The sequence below is a fragment of the Physeter macrocephalus genome, chromosome 8 (genome assembly GCF_002837175.3).
Source record: "Physeter macrocephalus isolate SW-GA chromosome 8, ASM283717v5, whole genome shotgun sequence".
Taxonomy (NCBI): Eukaryota; Metazoa; Chordata; class Mammalia; order Artiodactyla; family Physeteridae; genus Physeter; species Physeter macrocephalus.
The window spans coordinates 161,918,724-161,934,278 of record NC_041221.1 but is presented as its reverse complement, the minus strand read 5'-3'; the positions used below and the strand labels follow the sequence as shown (position 1 = coordinate 161,934,278).

At 45.0% G+C, this 15,555-nt stretch overlaps 1 protein-coding gene across 1 annotated transcript in view; it reads right to left on the bottom strand.

Annotated features, from left to right (window-relative positions):
• TENM2 (teneurin transmembrane protein 2) overlaps window positions 1-15,555 on the bottom strand; it is a 554,076-nt gene that overhangs the window by 44,316 nt on the left and 494,205 nt on the right. The window contains exons 23-24 of the mRNA XM_055086878.1: window positions 7,993-8,168; window positions 6,429-6,664 (exon numbers count right to left, since the gene is read on the bottom strand). Of these exons, the coding sequence (XP_054942853.1) occupies window positions 6,429-6,664; window positions 7,993-8,168 (412 nt within the window). The remainder of the gene's footprint in view (window positions 1-6,428; window positions 6,665-7,992; window positions 8,169-15,555) is intronic.

Sequence of the window (15,555 nt, the reverse complement as noted above, 5' to 3'; positions counted from 1 at the left end):
CTTCCAAGTATCTGAAAGGCTTCCTTCATTCTAAAGAGCAATTGGAGTCATTCTGGGAGGAACCCCCAAGACCTGGAATTTAACAGACAGAGGTTGGAGGGAGAGGATTTTCATGATGTCAACTTAAAATCACATCCACGCATTCAGCATTGACGGAGCACCTACTCTGTGCTTGTTTGTTAATGTGATCAATATTTAAACTAGAGCAGGACAGTTAGGGCCCCTGACCTCATGACCTTACAGGTCAGAGGAGGATAAAGACACATGAACCAACAATGAAAAACATTCGTGTGGTGATGAGTAAACAGAGGAAGGCGCTATGGGAACGGAGGAGGGACACGGAGCCAGAACCGGACGGACGTGGCCAGTTTCCCAGAGGGACTGCTGCCTCAGTGGGGCCCAAAGTATGAGACTTCACAGGTGAGGGCAGGAGATGAGTCAGGGAGCATATTCCAGAGGGGGCAGTCAGCAGGTAAAAGCTCGGGTGGTAAGCAAGGGCCCTGCCCCGGCAGAGAACCTCACTTCCGATGCTGTGGGAGTGTTCTAGTGGGGGCAGGTGGTCCATGGGTAGGGATGTGGCAGAGAGGAGGGGTGTCTGATATGGAGCCTCAGCCCAGACGACCAGCACGGACTTGGACTTGTCATCCTGCAACCTGAACTTGTAGAAGTCAAGTATGTTGCGTGTCTCCTAGCCTCTCAGAAGCAGGGAAGGCAGTCCAGCCTGCAGGTTAATGCTCCTTTGTGTTCAATAGTGGGTACATCTGGGGAGGACACCTACGTTTCTAAGATCCTTAGCAGCACCAGTCAGGCCCCAATCCTTTGACCTCACCACCACCCCCAGCTAGTCTGCTTCAGCTACACTGGCTCATGTTCTGCCTCAGGGCCTTTGTGCATGCTGGTACCTTAGCACAGAAGGCTTTCTTGCCATTCCATTCCTGAAAATGTCCTACTCTTCATTCAGTTCTCAGCCCAAATGACATCCTCCTAGAGTGGCCTTACCCTAAATCAGACATTCCCTGTTATCTCAACCTTTTTTTTTTTTCCCACAGCACCCATCACCATTTCTTTACACTATTTGTAACTTATTTGATTATTATCTGTTTCCCCTTGCTACAGCATAAAGCTCCATGAGGGTCTTTCCACTTTTCCATCGCACCAATCAAAACAGCAAGCAAGTCATCCGAAAGTAATGTTTGCTTGGGGGATACATTGTTGAATATATTTTGCAGAGGCTTACCCTTCCAATTATATATTATTTAAGCTAATATTACATTTATAGCAAGTTCTGCCTGCACGAGCACTGCTCAGAATTCAGCATCTTGTCTGTTCACTAACATACACCCAGTGCCTCGTACAGTGCCAGGAAAGTAACAGGTGTTTGAAAAAATAAAACTGGTTGGTGTAGAATGTGGCAGGAAGGGCTGATAAAATTCAGGCTCTTGTGATGACTGCATATGTTAACAGATCTACCTGAGTTGGTTCCACGCAGAACTGAGTTCACGTGCGTGTGTTCACAGGCACACATGCACACCCGCCTCCCACCTTCTTCCTGCATCACTGTCATTTGCCACAAAAGTAAAAGTAACACAAGCCAACGTGTAATTGCAATGTCATATTAATCATACAGAAACCAAAACAAAATTACGAACTCCCACTTCCTGGAATACTAATAACACTAATACCAGTATCATGATGGAAGATTATCTGGGAAGCAATTTTCCTTTTGTTCTGCTACCTACACATGTAGCTGTTTCTTGCTTTTGCAATCTCTATGTAAATCATAATCAGGAGGAAATATCCTAGAGGGTGGTTATATGCCTTCCTTATCAGAGAGAATCATGCACTAAACCCATCTTAGGAAAGAGCAGAAGTTTTAAATCTTAACAGGAGGAGGTGGTTTCAGTTCTCTCTTCCAAAAGTCTAGAAAAAAGTCTTGCTGGAGGGGAGGAGCATTAATGCATTAAGAGGTCCTCAGGACCAGAAGTTTGCTTTATGATTAGGCTTTGGCAAGAGGGAGGATGAAGGCTATACCTGGGTGTGTATGAGTGTGATTTAACCATCTCTTCCTTCTGTGGGTGTAGCACCCCCTTTCTCTAAGGTTTCCCCATCTAGGAGTTTTTACTGAGATGTCCGTCACAAGAGACACGTGTTCACGTGTGACCCAGCCAATCACAGACCCCCACCTGCCTGACCGGTGATTGGCCCAGGGGTGTGGCTGCCATTCCATCTGTGCCAGGCCATTCAGAATTCTTCCAAGGGATTTTAGATTTTAACTCTCTAAGAGATTGCTTCCTCTTCCCCCTGGGTCACTAAGCTGAACTGGTATATCAGCCTGGAGTCATCTGTAGCCAAGTCTGCCTGACTCCCAGGGTGAAGAGGTCACCAGTCGAATGTAGGGGTAAATTAGGCTAAGTGTCAAGGGAAACACTGCTAAGAGATGGAAGGGGGCCGAGAGAAGGATGTCAACCTGATGCTATCATTTGAGCTGGTGAAGTCGCTAAGGCTAGCTCCTCTCTGGTAGGGGCCTGCGAGGCAAGACAACGCATGCCCTTTTTAATTGAGCTAATTTGAGTGCACTTCCTGTCTCTTGCAGTGGAAAGATCCCTGACAGATACGGAGGCATTTATGCACTAAGCATGCACTAAGCATGTTCCAAGGAGGCGCCTTAGAAGGGGGCATGGTCTTCATACCTTCCTTTGTCACCCACTGCCTGAATGCCCATCCCATGGCACTTGTCACCAGGGATACAGCGGTGAGATGGCCCTCGTGCTCATGGAGCTTACAGGTACCCTGATGTCACAGCTTTGTGAGTGTTTTGAAGGCCAGAGGAAACAGGAAAGAGTGGTGGGTGGGGAGGGCCTGAGGGAGGAGGACTCTTTCAAGTGAGATTCCTGGAGAAATCCTTGGGAGGCATAATGAAGACCTTCCCTACTTTGAGTTTGGGCACAGACAACCACTCGAGATTTTGCCAAAGCAACAAAGCCATAAAGATTTTGGTGGAAGCGGGTGGCCACGGTCCATCCATCCACCACTTTACATTTCACCAGCCTCTATGTAAGAGCTGGTGACGCGTTCCTCACCTGAGAGGTGCCCTTGGCTGGAATGCTGGAAGAAGGGGTACCTAGTTTCACTGGGTACTGTCCTATGGTAATATCTTCACCGAGATTTTCGGTAAACTCCAGGGATGCTCGGAGCCTTGAGCCCTCGCGTCACTCAGATGTGGCCAGAATGCCAGGAGCTTGCCAGTCCCTGGGAAAGGTCAGGCGATTTGCTTCAATGCACGAGACCCTCAGTTACCACACCAGAGATGCTCTCCAAATCCCTTGTTATCCACGGCGGGTGGGGAGCAACAATTACATGGTGCTGGTTCTGTGGCAGCACCTGCAAGTTCATTCAGTTTCTTCCCCGTTGCAAGTGGCAGCACTGGGGCTGTCAGAATCTCACATCTCTGTCTTGGGGTTCAGTTCCCTGCCTCTTCCCTCCACAGAGCCTGGCAGGCCAGCTCCTGAAGTCTGGAGGGCTTCTCGGCTTCCCAGTCTACATGATCATGGCAGGGGCCCCTTAAAAGGGGAGCATGACACAGCAACCCTGCTAGCTGCCAAATCCTGTTAATTGTGTGTGCTAAGTAGCTCTCAGATGTCCCTCTGTCTTCTCTGCTAATGATTTCGTTTTTTGTTTGGATTACCCCTCTCCTCCTATCCTGTCCCCGTCTGACCTGTCTTCCTCTGCACCCGAGGAAGCCTGAGAGGTCTTTCTAACGCGACAAATCCCAACACGTCGCTCTGCTAACCAAACCCTGGAACAGCCCCGCCCCTGTCCTCAGGATAAATGCCAGCCTAGCAAAATATGCCCTTCCATTGCCTTCCCACCCTAACCCTGACCAACTCTCTGGCCACGCTGAGGTAGTTTTCTGAAATGACATTCCTTTTCTTTTGGACCCCTCTGCCTTTTTACAGGCGACACTCTGTCTGATCACCCTTTGCTGATATCTTTGCCTGGCTAATTCCTACTGCTCTGTAGAACTGATTCCAACTCTTCTGTGAAGCAGCCCTCAGCCCTGATCGGGATGGCAGGGACCCTGCTACGTGGTCGCCAAATCTCCCTTCATCGTCTCCTTAGGCCTGCAGAAAGACACCATCTCCTGGGCTTCCTTGCAGGTAAGTTGGAGTCACCCCACTGTGTTCTCACCAGGGAGGATGGCAGTGATACCTGCCATGTCTAGCCCTGCTCATTAAGCCCTCATTTCAGGGCTTATTTGTTCACATTTGTTAACCGATCACACCCCATCCTCTCCTGACTGATATAATGACGTATCCCTTCCCTTGAAATCCTGGCCTCTGGGATAGCTCACGTCACACGACTCACAAGTGACACTCTACTTTCCCTCTCTACCTTCTCCCACCTGCTCCCTGGCAATTTCCAGGAGTTGCTTTTATTTCATTCACTAAACGATTTATGAATTGAATTAAAATAAATGAGATGCAAATAAATTCCAGGCTTTCTCCCTCATTTTCAAATTACATTTTCAGTCCACTCAACCTGTTATAATCTCATAGTGATTTTCATTTAAGAGAGCTAAATGGATATGTGATTATTGTTACAGGAACTAACACCAGACAATTAAATGTTGAGGTGTTGATAGATAAAGCTGTGTTTCGATTTGCATAAACATGATGCCAGCAAATCTAACCCTGGCAGAAATTCAGTTATGAGACTTGCACGCCCAACTTCTGCTAATTACCATGAGTACCATTATTACAATTTTTAATATTCAGAGGAGTTGGGATTATAGCCATTTTATTTTAGGGCTGCATTTATCTTTATTTTGAAAACTTTTAGTCAAAATGCATCACTGATTTATCAGAGAAAAGGCACGATTACTATTTCTAATCAATTTCTATGGTGCAGTGTATCAAAAATCAATTATACAGCCCTGAAATCCAGTCATTAAGGATTTAGCTACTAATCTCATTTCATTTTTGTCTTTAGGAAGATACTGCAACTTTGCAGATACCAGCAGAGGAAGAAAAACATGGCAGGCAGACTGCTGATAACCTAACGTGGAGAATTAAACTCCAGCTAGACAAAGGCTGAATCTTAACATGGAGTGGTCTGGCTCTGCAGGGAGGTCACCTGGGCTGGCTGGATTTCAATCCAATAACACAGCATAAGTTGTGACCCAGGTTTTGTTGAGCGTGAGCCTTCTAATCTCAGGAATTCCAAAGCCAAGCATGTGTTAAACCCTGCCGTATTGCATTGTTTACCGTCTTCCTGGTGAGTATCTCAATCTGCAATGATTTTATCTGCTAGTTGACTTCTTATCTATCTGCGGCCCCTGTTGTGCCATGTAGCTCCAGCGCATAGCACACTGCCTGGCTCCTAGTTAGGTGTTCAATAAACAGGTGCCGACTTTGACGAAGACCGAGATCCCGAGGATTCTCCCCAGAGCAAGGGAGAGCCTGATGGAAAGAACCAGTCCCTCTTGATGCCACGTAAGTGAACAGAGCAGGAACCACATTATCTGGATGACTGTTGCTCTAAGCAGGAGGCTGTGAGGCCTGCTGCCTAAGAATCCTGGCAAGTGAGACAGACAGACAGAGCTGGGGCCGAGTCCTGGCTTTGCTGTTTGTTTGCTAGCCGCTGTACCCTTGGACCGGTTATTTAGCGTCCCAGAGCCTCTGTTTCCCCATCTGAAAAAGGGAGATAATAACACCTACTCCCACAGGGCTCTTGAAAGTAAGATAATACAAGTAAAGCATTTAACGTAGTGCTCTCATCATAAAAGTCCTCAATAAATGTTATATATTGGTTTTTAAAGCTGTAACTGGTGGGTACGTTACCTAGTCTGGGGAAGCTAGAGTTGGTTAAACTTCCTGCTGCAGTTTGCTTGTTACTTCCTCTTAGGAAGCCTTCCCTGATGCCTGCAGGCTGGATAGTAGCGCCTCCTCTGTGATCCCACGAAGCCCTGGATGTTGCTCTCTTTACTCACTTAACCCATCGGATTATCCTGAGGTTTATACATTCTACTGGACTGCCCACTCCTTGAGCGTAAAGAGCACGTTATAAAACTTTCAGTAAAAACTTTCAGTATTTAGCAAACCAAAACCACACAGTAGCCATGGGCACCAATTCATTTGTTGAGTTGGGCAAACAGTGAAAGTTGACAGAGAGGATAGCGAGTGTGAGAAGAAGACCAGGAGGGATCTCTGCTTATAGCTTAAGGTAAATCCCCGGCTTTTCTAGTCCTAGGAAATGCAGAACGTTTTCTCCGAGGTCTGAGTCCCAGCAGGATGTGGCTCACGTGTCTCTCTCAGGGAAGAGAGAAAGGCGCAATGGAGGCTTGGGAACTGGGAGATGGCCTCAGCTCTGGAGGAAAGGGGGGGTGTCCCCTACCACTCTGTGGGGACAAGTTGGGTGGAACGACTTACCCGCAGCTTCCTGCCAAAGATGGTAACTTTGCCTTTAATCTGTTCCTTTCTTAGGCGCCACTCGATGGAGTTCAGGCCATTCTCCATGGGCAGAGAGATGTTGCAGCGCCCGATGGTGGGGGTGATGGTGCCCGCTAGGACATGGGGCTCGCTGTGGAAGCTGACGCCCATCCCGTTGGCGTACATCACCCGCAGGGTACCGTTGTTGCAGAGCTGGTAGCTGTTCCGCACTTGATCTGGAGAAATGTAAGTGGGGGCGGGGAGAGGGAAAGAAATCATCCACTCTGTTAGTCATGAGAGAACAGAACCCCTATTTTTATAGGTTTCCATGGTACTTTGCAGCTGTCAGTGTAAGGCTGCCTTCAATTAGCACACACGCAATGTTAAGGTGAGTAGCAGAGATGCCACTGACCCACAACATTATTAATATGTGGCACTCCAGAAATAATTGTGCTGTGATATTTTTCTTTTACTCACGGAAGACTATGAAGAGTACATTTAAAGACGCAGAAAAAGCAACCTTCCTGCCCCTCATGCGTTTGCTGCTGACTCCACCATCCAGAGGACTCTGAAGAGACTCAACTAGCACGAGGGAGACTGAGCCAGTGGGTGCTGATAACGCGTGTGTCTTCCCAGATGGAATCTACGCTAGTCAGTCAGTCAATCAGACTTCTGACCTTTTCCTTTATCGAAAAGTTCCAGGTAGGAAATGTGAGTGGGAGACTCCTTTTATAGATACGATGCTTCCTGATTATTTGGGCAGGGGAGTCCAGCTGGCCTGGGCTCTGAGGCGCTGGCTTTTGGGGTAGTGTGCAAGTGTGCACCTGTCACGACCGCAGCCATCGTGCAGAAAGACAAAATCTACATCATTAATCATCTGGCAGAGCAGAAGTAGAGTCATGGAAACAGGCTCTGTCGTGGGATAAAGAGTCCAGCAATGACACCATTCATCTGCTGCGAGGACACGTTTATCCTTGGCCAATGGGCTAGCCCACTGACATTATATCTTCATTACCTGCACAATTCCTTTTCTTGCCAGCCTGTGCACTTGTCCTGGACTGTACACGAGGTGGTCAGAAACCTTTGAGGTCTTGGCAAGAGACTGCTAAAGGGCTCCGTGACTGTAGCAACCCACTCATCACACAAACGCTTGGAAGAAAGGGAGAATCAGAATGGGACCAAAAAACAGGTGGGCTCAAGAGACTAAAGCCACCTTTGAGAAGGTAACTGTGTGTGTTGGGTTGGTAGGGAGTGATGGAGAGGTGGGGGCAGAGTAGAGTACAGAGGGATGAAAACTGACATTTTCACATAAATATGTAGACATTTCCAAATATCCAGCCATTTGGTTTGGTATAGATGACATTCTCCTGCATCTAATTAATTAAGAAGTCCTTTTCTACAAGATTGACCTCTGGCAGAGTTAGTTAGTTAGCTTGCTATGGACTAAAACAGCAAGCTGAGGGGTGGGAGGTCTCTGGAAGTCCTCCCAGGCTTGGTAACTCACACCTACCTCTGGCCTTGGCTGAGTGTGGGGGTGAGGGGTGGTGGTAGGCGAGGGGCTTACCTTGTACCACTGTGTAGGAGGCCTCCACAGAAGACAGGTTGGTAATGACAGTGACATCGTCATCACGGTTGGAGTTCTCAATGTCAATGGTGATGGATTTCTCCATTTCCCGGTGTAGGCTGGTCACCACCCCCGTGGGGCGTGTCACATTGGTTAGGCGGCCCTCGTGGTCATAGCTGGAGAAGAGACACACTGGTTAGAAACAAACACAGTTCCTGGGACTGAAGGCTTCCCCAGCACTCAGAACGACACAAGGGACAGACTCATGGTGCCAGAGAAAGAGAAACTGGCAGGTGGGGTGGCCAGGTGGTGCAGCACGCCGAGGCTGCCCATCAGAATCATCAAAACGCCAGCCTGCCCTGAGAAACGGTGATGCCTTTTTCTACTACCCACCGATACACCTGAAAACATACATTTCACCTTAGGCAGGGGGTACTTACTTAATTATGCTTTCCCAAGTTAGTTAGTTAGTTAGTGAGAACAGCAACTTTATGCTCAGCTTTATGCTCTTGAATTTGGGTTCCACAAATTAAAGGACTGAATAATGAACAAATAAAATCTGAACAGACCAATTACTAGTAAGGAGATTGAATCAGGCATCAAAACCCCCCCCCACCAAACCAAAGTCCAGACTCACTCGGCTTCACTAGTGAATTCTGCTAAGCATTCAAAGAAGAGTTAGTTAAACTCTTCCAAAAAATAAAGGGGAGGGAACACTCCAAAGTCATTTTACAAGGCCAGCAGTACCCTGATACCAAAACCAGCTAGGGACACACTGCAAGAAAAGAAGAACATTACAAGCCAATGTCTCTAAACATAAATGCAAGAATCCTCAACAAACAAAATACTGGCAGACCGAATTCAACAGTACATTAAAAGGCTCATACACCATAATTAAGTGGGATTTATTCTAGGGAAAGCAAGGATAGTTCACATTGGCAAATCAATCAATGAATGTGAAATACCACATTAACAAAATGAAGGAACAAACCGTATTATCATCTGAATAGATTCAGAAAAAAATTCAACGATGTGGGTATAGAGGGAACATACCTTAACATACTAAAAGCCCACAGCTAACATCATACGCAATGGTAAAAAGCTGACAGTTGTTTTTCCTCTAAGATCAGGAACAAGACAAAGGATGCCACTGTATTCAACAAAGTATTGGAAGTCTTCTTATCCAGAGCAATTAATTATTAGGCAAGGAAAAAAAGGCATCCAAATTAGAAAGGCAGAAGTTAAACTGTCACTATCTGTATATGACATCATATTAATTACATAGAGAAAACCCTAAAAACTTCACCCCAAAATCTGTTGGAATAAATAAATTCAGTAAAAGCTGCAGGATACAAAATCAACATATAAAATCTGTTGTGTTTCTATACACTAATAAACTACCAGAAAGAGAAAATTTTCAAAACCATTTATATTGCATCAAGAAAAGAATAAAATACCTAGGAATAAAGTTAACCAAGGGGCAAAAGGCCTGTACACTGTTATAAGACGCTGATGAGAGAACGCAAAGAATACACAAATAAATGAAAAGATAGTCCATGCTCATGGATTGGAAGAATTAAACTGTCCATGTTACTCAAAGCAATTCCCTATCAAAATTCCAATGGCATTCTTCACAGAAATAGAACAAACAAACACTCCTAAAATTTTTATGGAACCACAGATATCCTACTAGCCAAAGTAATCAAGAAAGAACAAAGCCAGAGGCATCATGCTCCCTGATTTCATTTGGTGTGACACTGGAATAAAAAACAGCCACACAGACCAATGGAACAGAATCGAGAGCCCAGAAATAATAAACCCACACATACATGGTCAAATAACTTACTTATGACAAAGGAGCCTAGAATATACAATGGGGGAAAGAAAGAACAGTCTCTTCAAAAAGTGGTGTTGGGAAAACTGGCCAGCCACATGGAAAAGAATGAAACACTATCTTATGCCACTCACAAAATTAACCCAAAGGGATTAAAAACTTGACTGTAAGACCTGAAACCATAAAACTCCTAGAAGTAAATATAGGCGGTAAGCTCTGTGACATTAGTGTTCGTGATTTTTTTTGTTTTTGTTTTTTTTTTGCATTTGACACAAAAGCAAAGGCAATAAAAGCACAAACCAACAAGTGGGATTATATCAAACTAAAAAGCTTTGGCCCAGCAAAGAAAATCATCCACAAAATAAGGCACTATACTGAAGGAGAGAAAATATTTGCAACTCACCTAACTGATACGGGAAGAATATCCAAAATATGCAAAGAAAGAATTCATACAACTCAATAGCAAAAAACACAAATAATTTGATTATAAAATAAGCAGAGGATCTGTATAGACAGACATTTCCCCAAAGAAGACACACAGATGGCCAATAGGTACATAAAAAGATGCTCATCGTTGCTAATTACTAGAGCAATACAAATCAAAACTCCAATGAGGTATCACCTCACACCAGTCAGAACGGCCATCACCAAAAATATCTACAAACGAACAATAAATGCTGGAATGCGTGTGGAGAAAAGGGAACCCTCCTACGCTGTTGGTGGGAGTATAAGTTGGTGCAGCCACTATGGAAAACAGTACAGAGATTCCTCAAAAAACTAAAAATAGAGTTACCATATGATCCAGCAATCCCACTCCTGGGCATATAGCCGGACAAAACTATACATGCACTCCTATGGTCAAAACAGCACTATTTACAATAGCCAAGACACAGAAGCAACCTAAATGTCCATCGACAGAGAAATGGATGAAGAAGATGTGGTACATATATACAGTGGACTACTACTCGGCCATAAAAAAGAATGAAATAATGCCATTTGCAGCAACATGGATGGAACTAGAGATTATCATACTAAGTAAGCCAGAAAGACCACATGATATCACTTATATGTGGAATCTAAAATATGACATAAATGGACCTATCCCTGAAACAGAAACAGACTCGTAGATCTGGAGAGCATACTTGTGGTTGCCAAGGGGAAGGTTGGGTGGGGGAGGGATGGATTGGGAGTTTGGGATTAGCAGATGCAAACTGTAATATATAGGATGGATTAAACAACAAGGTCCTACTGTGTAGCACAGGGAACTACATTCAATTTCCTGTAATAAACCATAATGGAAAAGAATATATACATGTAAGTAAACCTGAATCACTTTGCTGTACAGCAGAAATTAACACAACGTTGTAAATCACCTATACGTCAATAAAATAAGTTTTAAAAGGTACAGATTTTCAGTTTTAAAATAAATAAATCATGGGGAGGTACAGAGTTTCAGTTTTAAAATAAATAAATCATGGGGATATAATATACAGCATGGTAACTATAGTTAATAATACTGTATTACCTATCTGAAAGTTGCTAAGAGAATGGAACCTGAAAGTTCTCACCACAAGTAAGACATTTTTTGTAACTATATGGTGACAGACGTTAACTAGACTTACTGTGGTGATCATTTCACATATACAAATTCTGAATCACTATGTTGTACCCCTGAAAGTAATATAAAGTTATATGTTAATTTTACCTCAATAAATAAGAAAAGTAAACAATTCTACGTGTATTGATATAGGGCGCTTAGTGTCCCCAACTCTTGCTGCCAAGCAGGGACAATGTGAGGAGTGTATTCTAGGAGCCCCAGGCAGCGATTTAATTCCAATCCACTGTATTACCTGGACACCTACAACGTATAGATTGCTGCACTTCATTGTGAGATAAACAAACAGTAGGAACTGGAGAGTCTACTTTTGGGGAAGAGCGGATTGGGGTTCAGACCAGACTCTCAGGGGCCAGAGGGAGAAAACAGGTCTTCTTTAACTTTCAAGGAAGATTCTGCTTCCGATACCCATGGAGTGAGTATCTATCTCCAGATTCAGGTCTCTTTCTTTGCAAATAAGTCTGCACATCCTGGCAAGGAGTTATGAGTTCCAGTAATGGGACCTCACGGCGACCCAGTGGAACCAGTCCTGCCTTGACTCGTGGGGCTGGAGGCTGCGTCTGACTCATTTCTTCAACGTCTATTCACTGACTTCCTACTATGTGCCAGGCACCGTTCAAGGCTCTGGGGACACGGCTAGGAACAAAATGGATGAAAATCCTTGCCATCATGATGTGTGCAAGCTAGATGGAGAGGGTCAAAATAAACTGAAGTCTAAACTATAGTGTATGTCACACACTATTGCTACTATGTATAAAAGAGATAACTAATGAGAACCTACTGTACAGCACAGAGAACTCTACTCAGTGCTCTGTGGTGACCTAAATGGGAAGGAAATCCAAAAAAGAGGGAATATATGTACACGTATAGCTGATTCACTTTGCTGTACAGCAGAAACTAGCACAACATTGTAAAGCAACTATACTCCAATAAAAATTAATACAAATATATAGAGTATGTCAGATGGTGACAAGTGGAAAGGATTAAAATCAAGGCGGGAGAAGAGAGAGAGCACGTGTAGTGGTGGTTGTAATTTTAAGTACAGTCCTGTGTCAGGAGTACAGGCCACTCTCTCCCCCAGTCCGAGAACTTAGCAGACACCACAGAACTTCCAGAAGGCATTCCCATGTCTGCTCCATTCCTGCCGAGCTCTCCGTGAGGCACTTCCCAACACAAAGAGGAGGTGGGAGAAAGGTAACAGTTAAAGGGACCCATTCCAGGCTCCTTGAATTGCAGTGCCTGCTTATTCTAGGAAGTAACTCTTCAACCCTACTCCATGGAAAGGCAACTTCCATCCCTCCCTCCCTCCCTCCCTCGGATCCGATATTCACTCCATCCCCAGTTGCTTGGTTGGGAGGAGTTGCTCAGGACTGGAATAGCCCCTTACAGTGTCTCTCTTCTGGAGGGCCTGTGCTTGAGGGTGACGTGTTTTCTGTGCCTCTGGGCCCCAGGTTTACTAAGGCAGGCTCTGCCCTGGCAGGGGATGGGGGCAAGGCAGAAGTACGGGGGCATGGGGAGAGAGCGGGATAAATTCAGAGTGGAGTAGTAAGGAAAGACCAAATGTAAAAACTGCATTCTTCAATTCTGCTTCTCCAAAATGAATCTCCATCTACCTGACTCCTGTATCCACTATGCAATTGGTTGTTTGGAATCTGAGCGGGTGGGATGGAGATAGAGGTGTGATACATCAATTGCTTCTCTCAATCCCTTTAGCATCTACCCTTCCTTGAATCTCTATATGCCAGGTGCTTTGCTAATTTCTAAAAGTATCAATATATCATCTCAGTGAATTATCACAGTGCCCCTATACGGTTTTCATTATTAATTATCCCCACTGGACAGATGTATGGACACTGAGGCTCAGAGAGGTTAAGTAACTTGTCCAAAGTCAATAAGTAAGTATATGGCATTCATATCCTTGTCTTCCTGACTCCAAGATCCGGGAGCTTTCTGGTATACTGTCCTGTCTTCTGGGGAAGGCTGTGAAAACCTGTGTTCTCTCAGAGGTATACCCACCAGGCTACATCTTCTATCAGGACCCAGTGGCCTACATCTGGGGAAAGTTAAATTCCAAGGCTGGGGCTTCCTGGAACTTTCTGAAACCGACTGACCATCGACTAGGGCCAGGATAATTCAATAGTGTTATTTTTCCTCACCTTTCTCTCCCGCTCCCAGAGTCAATGAGGAATTTGTCTGTAGGGGTTGTACCTTCCCCCAACTTTTGGGACAGGTGAGTTCCCTTTTGGAATCCAAAGGAAGGCAGGACAATTCTACTCACAGCCCCGCTTCAGGACACTGGTGTGTAACGCAAAGAAGGCGAGACTTGGATATCTGGCTTTGAGTCCTGCTGCACCACTGACTCGCTCTGTGGCCTTGGGGGTGGGGTGACGGGGGTGGTGGTGGCTTCACGTCTCTGAGCCTCAATTTCTTTATCCATAAAATGAGGATAATCACACCTGTACTTAGAAGGTCGTTGTGAAGGGTGGGCGGACGAAAGGCTTCTTTACCTATAAAGCACTATGCAGAAGGAAGGTGTTCTTACAAGCACTCACTGAAGGACAGATTGTTTTCTAAGAGCCTCAAGGCCTCTGTGTGGTTTTGTTCATCACTCGGTTAACTCCTTTCTCTAAAGTTTTCGCTAAGGCTACTGCGGTCCCCACAGGAAGTAGAGTCTGTCTCTGATTTTTAAACGACCAACTTAGAGTCTGTCTCTGATTTTTAAACCACCAACTTGCTGACCATGTGTAAAACATACCACAAAACAGAAAGAAATTAGCATCTTTTTTAGGAGGCCAAGAAAGCCATACGCATCGAACCCCTACAATGGAGAACGTACGATAATTTACCAACTCAACAGTATGGAAAAAAAAAAAGCAGCTCTTCACATCAAGAGAGAAAAAAATTATGCTTCCATGTAACTTCTGAACGCACATTAGAAAAATAAACAAACAAACAAGACCTTAACCTTGTTTTCATTCAGCCAGGGGCCCCTTCTGGAAAATACTCTCCCAGTTAGAGTTCCTGTCTCAGGATGCACCTCAGTCTGAATGAACTTTGTTACTACAGCCTCTGAAGTCAGGCCTACTTCAGACTGGCCTCCTGAGGGTGACACCAGTTCTCTCTGAAATGCATTGGGTCTTCAGGTGCAACTTCCAGAAGAGAAGATGAGACTCTAGGAGGCGTTTGGGTTAAAGTGTAGCTTTAGCCTAACTTGGTGTGAGAGCTAAAGACAGCACTTAGATGGTGCCTTCAGGGACAGAGTCACTGGCTGATAAAGTGTGATCAAGTCCCAGTGTCTGAAGGATATTAGGGTGCTTCAGAAGTCTGAGAAAGACAGCTTGGCCCAAAGAAGGAAGGAGAGCAAGGGCAAGCAATTCTGCAGTGCAGCCAATTTCCAGGAGGTGGCAACAGCTTCCTTTACATTCTCCCAAACCCTTCGGAATGCAAACAGGACGTGCACATCCCTGAAGGTAAAACTGATCAACAATGAGGTCTTCTGTTCTCTCCCCTGTCCCTCTTTCCTTCTGTGACAACACCTTGCCAACTCACTAAATTCTCAGCTGGCAGCAACACCTAGATGGAAAGCAAGCAACGCCTCCAAATATATAGTGGTTAGCCAGATCCTTCACCGTCAAGGAGAGCCAGATACTTATAAATTACATATCTGTCTCAGCCAGCGAATCATGCCTTAGCAATTCCCTCCCACCGGCATGCCACTGGTTAATACCTGCAGCAGCAGGCAGCTGGACCAAGAACTGCCTGCAGGAGCGAGGGAAAACAGCTTTTTGGTAAAACAAACAGAAGGACTATCAAGTATGAGATAATTGTTAGGGGAAATATGCCCAGCTCTCACATCTTTTAATATACCTAGCACTTTATCTGTATTGATCTGCTTCTGCTAAGGAGGAAATTCAGAGTTTATCTACCTGTCTGTGCAATCAAGTGTGTTGCTGGACCTATGGGCAAATTACAGGAGCCCCACCAGGATCTTGCCTTTTAGTTTCTAATTTCCGCACCCATGGCAAACATGAATAATCAGCAAAGTTAATCAACACTTGATCTCTCAGGCGCTGTGCGTGTCCAATATCCTGAAATTGGAATGGCAAGCAGGCAA